The 6,000-nt window shown below is 38.4% G+C and overlaps 1 protein-coding gene across 1 annotated transcript in view; it reads right to left on the reverse strand.

The window, feature by feature from the left end:
- Nucleotides 1-5,139, reverse strand: part of dipk1c (divergent protein kinase domain 1C) — a 48,034-nt gene extending 42,895 nt beyond the window's left edge. Inside the window, exon 1 of the mRNA XM_068030975.1 lies at nt 4,655-5,139. Within this exon, the coding sequence (XP_067887076.1) occupies nt 4,655-4,840 (186 nt within the window). The 5' untranslated portion in view covers nt 4,841-5,139. The remainder of the gene's footprint in view (nt 1-4,654) is intronic.
- Nucleotides 5,140-6,000: the final 861 nt, after the last annotated feature.

A 6,000-nucleotide genomic window follows, 5' to 3' on the forward strand; every position in this document is an offset into this window, starting at 1 on the left:
CCATAACCAGATCTGGAAGAGTTGTCAAACCACCAAAGCTTCCGTACCTGTAAATTTTATGATCTATGTCCCGTGTAACTAATGTTGATGTTATCTAATTTTATGTGTTTTTACTTGTAGCATACAAGACTTATCTTTGGAAAGAAAGGGAATGTTGTATAATCACCTCAAGAATGATGACCCTTTAAGATTCAATATGCTAATAAGCTAAGTACCAAGATGTACTAGACAACAGATGCATTAGACAACATAAAGAACACATTATATCCTGTAAATGTTTTTCCTTCAAATATTCATCCAATTCTCTTTTGAATATTACTATTGAATCTGTTTCCACTACCCTTTCAGGCAGTGAATTCCTGATCACATTAACTCGCTGTATAAAAATGTTTCCTCATGTCACCTCTAGTTCTTCTGACTTCTCTTAATTTTCTCTGCGCTAAGCAGTATAGCCCCAGTTTCTCCAGTCTTTCCAAATAACTGGTGTCCCTCATCCTTAGTACCATTCTAATAAATCTCTTCTGCATCCTTTCCAAGGGCTTCTTCCTGAAATGTGGTGCCAGAATTGAACAAAGAATTGAATACAATTTAGCTAAGGCCTAACCGGTGTTTTATATTGGTTTAACATAACCGTCACTTTTGCACTCTATTCCTTTATTAATAAAGCTAAGAAACCCATATGCTTTTTTTAAATCACCTTCTTAACTTGTCCTGCCACGTTCAAAGATTTGTGTATATATACCCCAAGGTCTCTGTTCCTGCATCTCCTTAAAAATTGTACATTTAGTTCATGTTGCATCTTCTAATTCTTCTATTAAAATGTATCCTTCCTCACTTCTCGTTCATCTATGTGCCTACCCATTTCACCAGTTTGTCCATGTCCGCCTGAATTCTGTTACTGTCCTCTTCACTCTTTACTACATTTTTGAGTTTCGTGTCATCTGTAAACTTTGAAATTTTGCCCTATATATTGAAGTCCAGGTTATTAATGTATATCAAAAAGCACAGTGGTCCCAATAACAACCCCTGGTGCACACAACTGTATACCTCCTTTCAGTCAGGAAATCACCATTCACCGCTAGTCTATGCTTTTGTCCCATAGTTAGTTTTGTATCCATGCTACCATTGTCCTTCTAATTCTTTGGGCTTTGATTTTGCTAACAAGTGTGTGAGGAAGTTATGTGGAACTTCTTCAAAAACCTTTTGAAAATCCATATACATAGCATCAATAATACTACCCTCATCAACCCTCTCGGTTACTTCATCAAAAAATTCAATCAAGTTAGTCAAACATAATTTGCCGGTAACAAATCCATATTCTCTTTCATTTATTACCCCATACTCTTCCAAATGCTAATTAATTTCTTCCCAGATTATTGTCTCTAAGTTTCCCACCACTGGCATTAGACTGACTGGCCTGTATTTGCCAGTTTTATTATTCTCTTTTTTATGCAGATGTGTAAGAATCCTCCAGTCCTTTGGCGCTGCTCCATAGTAAAGGAGGTATGGACGATTGTGGCCACTTCCTCCGCAATTTTCACCCTTTCTTTCTCAGTAACCTAGGATACATCCCAGTCTGAATGGGTGACTTTTCTACTTTGAGGACTGCCAAACTTTTAAGTACCTCCTCTTTATCCTATTCAATATTGCTACTGCTTTCGCCTTTACTGCTGCATTGGCAGCATCCTCTTCTTCAGTGAAGTCAGATGCAAAGAATTCTTTCAGTACCTCAGCCATTACCTCTGCCGCCACAAGAATACCTTCTTTTTGGACCCTAATTGGCCCCATTTATCCTTTGACTACCCTTTTACTATTTATGAAAAGGGATTGTTAATATTCTCTCATTTTCCGATTTCCAATTATTCTGTATATGGTGTAGTTTTATCTATATGATCTACTAGTTTCATGCATGAAACATATCAAACTTTGTATCAGTGCAGTTTGAACTAAGTGGTGTGTGTTTTCATTGATGCAATATAGAATTTCCAAGAACCTGTTATCTAGTTCCCTAGCTTCCAAATGTTTCCCTCACCCACGTTGGGTTGATAAGTAATTAAATAAATTTGTGCATCCAACATGCAATACCAACAAAAAATTCCTTATCTGGAAATTTTTCTTATAAGAGTTGATGACTCAGATTTTTTAAAAATCAAAAGCTCAGGTGTTTGTTTAATTTTGTACAAAAACATCAAAACAAAGTCAGTTATCTGCAAAGTATTCACACATTACTTTTCTCGTACTTAGAGCTCTCAGTCCTTTTCCAGCACTTACAAACAGCAAATACTGGCTTGTGATATGAACAGCCAGTCTTGTTGTTGATTATTTTTTTAAAAAGCTTATTTGTTAGGCATCCCACACTGCAAAATGCAATGTCATTCATTTCATTCAGCAGGAAAGCAATCTTAGCTGAAAGTTTTACTCACAGAATGCTTGCAAAGAGTGACACTGCGACAGCCTCGAAAATTTAGTCTGCTACCTGGTTGAGTTTCTTAAATCAGCTGACAGAGTATTAGCTGTTCAATTAAAATAAGCACCAGTGGCCTGAAAGACAGACATGACTGGAGCAATTTCAAACACAGAAAAGACAAATTTAATTATTTATAAGTTATGTTTTTAATATATGTAAGAAATTTTATTTCTACTACTATGCCCTCCACTTACTGTGAACAGTAAATGGTGATAGGAAAGATTTTCCAAAAATACTTTGAGCAATGTAGTTGGTTCCAATTTTTGTCCTCATTGATAGCTTTATTAGTAATTGTTGCTGACTGATAATGGTTGATTAGTAGTTTTTATACATTCTTGATAGTCCTGCTTTTCATGGTATGCCTACTACCTGTTCAGTTGCGATCTGCTGCTGATTCATCTTGAATAGAAATTGAGTCAATCAGTTGCAAGCATGACACGAGCATTTGCCCCATGGTAAGCCTGACTCATGTATGTGTGATAATGTGACAGAGATCTGGATTTGACACAAGACTTTTATATGTCAATACCTATTGTATTCAAATATTCATATTCCAGGGACTTTCATTTATAAAGATGGCGCAGTGGCGCAGTGGTTAGCACCGCAGCCTCACAGCTCCAACAACCTGGCTTCAGTTCTGGGTACTGCCTGTGCAAAGTTTACAAGTTCTCCCTGTGACCGCATGGGTTTCCGCCGGGTGCTCCAGTTTCCTCCCACGGCCAAAGACTTGCAGGTTGATAGGTAAATTGGCCATTGTAAATTGCCCCTAGTGTAGGTAGGTGGTAGGAGAATTGAAGGAAGGTGGGGATGTGGTAGGGAATATGGGATTAATGTAGGATTAGTATAAATGGGTGGTTGATGGTCGGCACATGCTCGGTGGGCCGAAGGGCCTGTTTCAGTGCTATATCTCTCTATGACTCTTACCGGTCAATAACTGAAAGCGAAATTAGTCTAAATTCATTTTTTCAAACTTGATGACTAATAATTCTAAAATTATGCCAAATATGAATCCAGTTCAGTTTCAAAAAGGCCTATAAAGATATTATTTTCATGTATTAAATGCTAGTGAAAATCGCCGCTTTCACCAAATGATCATTTCCCTTGTAACAGGCTGATGTCGGGCACATTATCTATTAAATGAAGTAGAAAATATCTTCTATACGTTTTACAAGCGAGCTTAGTAGAATCCGATAAGTCTCCTCCTAAGCTTACGTGTAACTTGTATGATATCAAGTGATTAAAGTTATTAAGTAGGCAGTAATTAACAGATTAAAAACTCTTTACTGTTGCCACTGTATTTACGAGCAAGATGAACTTTTACGAACTGAAGGTCTCTTTCGATGATAGTACTAATCCTTTACCCGGGTACTGATCATTAATCATCCACTGTGATTTGAATCATCTCGACACAGGGAGTCAGCGCCAGGTTAAACAGGGCCAGGGCCAGGACCATTTAAAACAGCACTTGATGTGTGAAACATCCCCTCTGAAGGGTGTTTTCATCTTTAAAAAATGCTTTTAAATTAATTGTTTCAATAGCCAAACAAAAACACTCGATAAAATATCATGGTGCAACAGCTTCTTAAAGGAGGAGAATTGTTTAAATCACCTCCATCCGAGCCAGTTCCTTCTCAGTTTTCAATTGAGTTGTAAAGCTAAATCCAGTAATCTGCTGAACCGAATCCTCTTGCTTCCTCTCCCGTTTTTAGGAGACACTGTGAGCTTTCCTTTTACCCGAAATGATAGAACTAATTTTCCAGTTAGGAGACGCACTGATTAATAACTGATAATTCACTACCTGATCGCTTCGCATCATATATAATTATCCAATTTCTTAGCCGCTTCCCACCCCCATCCTCGAAAAGAAGAACAAATACATCCTGAGCACCAGATTCAGGCTAACATACAACAACACGTAAAAAAAAACCCGAGGGGTTACCGAGTTATGCTTGAACTTGATTTTAGCGAACATTTTGAGAACAGGTTGCTTTTTAAACTATAACAGACTTACCTCGGAATAAAATTATTAAATCATAATGTGTTGATTAAAGAGCAAGTTCTGTTGAACATAAAACTGCATCCTTCTGAAGGGTGAAGTCCAGACATTCTCTATCAATGTGATCATTAGTTTCTGAGTTGCAGTATTTTGCACATCTGCTCTCTGCATTATATTGTAAAACCTCTTACCAGTCTATTGAGGATTCCTTTACTTTTCTGGTCAGTGCAATATTCGGCAAAGATACTCCTGTAGATGAAGATTGACGTATTTACAAGAATCCAGCAGGCGATCCATAAAAGGAAACAGAGCAGAGCAGATTTCCTGACGATCTTCCGTCTAATTTGCCGAAAACCAGGGGTCCAGGAGACTGGCATTACTTGGGCTAGTTTTCAGCCTTTAGCCCACTGAACCGAATGGACGGGGGAATCAACACCGAATCTGCTGATGGACCTGACATCTCCTTGGGAGCGCGTTTAGTCTTCATAAAGACATGCTGCTGACCCCAGATCTTGTCTGTGATGCACCAAAATAAAGTCACACGGTCCGAGACCTCCCCAAGTTCTTTGAGATGCCATACACGTAAGTCTGACAGCCTGATCTGCCCCTGCAGCGCACTCTTATATCCCAAGATGTAGGCACCCAAAACAATCCCAAACTCGCATCAGGTTTATCCCGAAGTGTTTCTTTTTCTGGCTGGAGGTTCCCAGTTTGCTTTTGTATTTAAGCCACGTACTTCCGCATTTTTTACTCTGATATGTCGGGTGTCGCTCGCTGAATGCCAGAAACAGGCAGTGTTGGAGCGAAGTTGGATTGGAATTACACTGGGAACGTTGGCTCTGCAATCTTGCTTTGTGTCTCTTTTTTTTTACTTAAAGGACGAGAAAGAAAGGCCAATTAACTCGATTAAATACCATTGAAATACACCGAGAGGATAAAATGTCAGTATAATGCTTGGAAAATATCCAGATGTGTGCAGAACTTAATGTAGCCATTCAGTTGTGGACCATTAATAAAATCAATATCTTAGGAAATGTAAAGAACATGACATTAGAATCTGAAACATTGAATTCTTCACAACTAATTTCACTCCAGGAAGGATTCAATTTTTCGTTAAAATAGTGGGAAGACCAACTCTACAGCAAAGCAATCATTGCCCAGTGCGCTGAGACGGCTTTAGACCTGAGGACAGGAATACCTAGAAGTTTTACTTTACACATCATCCAATCCAATTTCAGCCTATTGGTCTCCCACACTATTCCAATTAAGTCCAGCTCAAAATTCATAAGTATTGTCTTCCCATCTTTTCCTGGCATATTCTTCAATTCTCTGGTCACAACATTAACTTTTGTCAACTTTAAAACTTAGCTGTGTCCCCCATTTCCCTGAATATCTTCTCATATACATACCCCAAACTCCCAGCTCTTTTGCAGCTGCTGGTCTGACTTTTTTTTTTGCCCTTTCACAGCTTGATTGCAATGAGCTTTGGATGGTGTTTGGTCCTTTGCACTCCTTTCCTGATCTCATATTTCTTTGT

This window comes from Heterodontus francisci, chromosome 5 (assembly GCF_036365525.1).
Source record: "Heterodontus francisci isolate sHetFra1 chromosome 5, sHetFra1.hap1, whole genome shotgun sequence".
In the NCBI taxonomy this organism is placed as follows: domain Eukaryota; kingdom Metazoa; phylum Chordata; class Chondrichthyes; order Heterodontiformes; family Heterodontidae; genus Heterodontus; species Heterodontus francisci.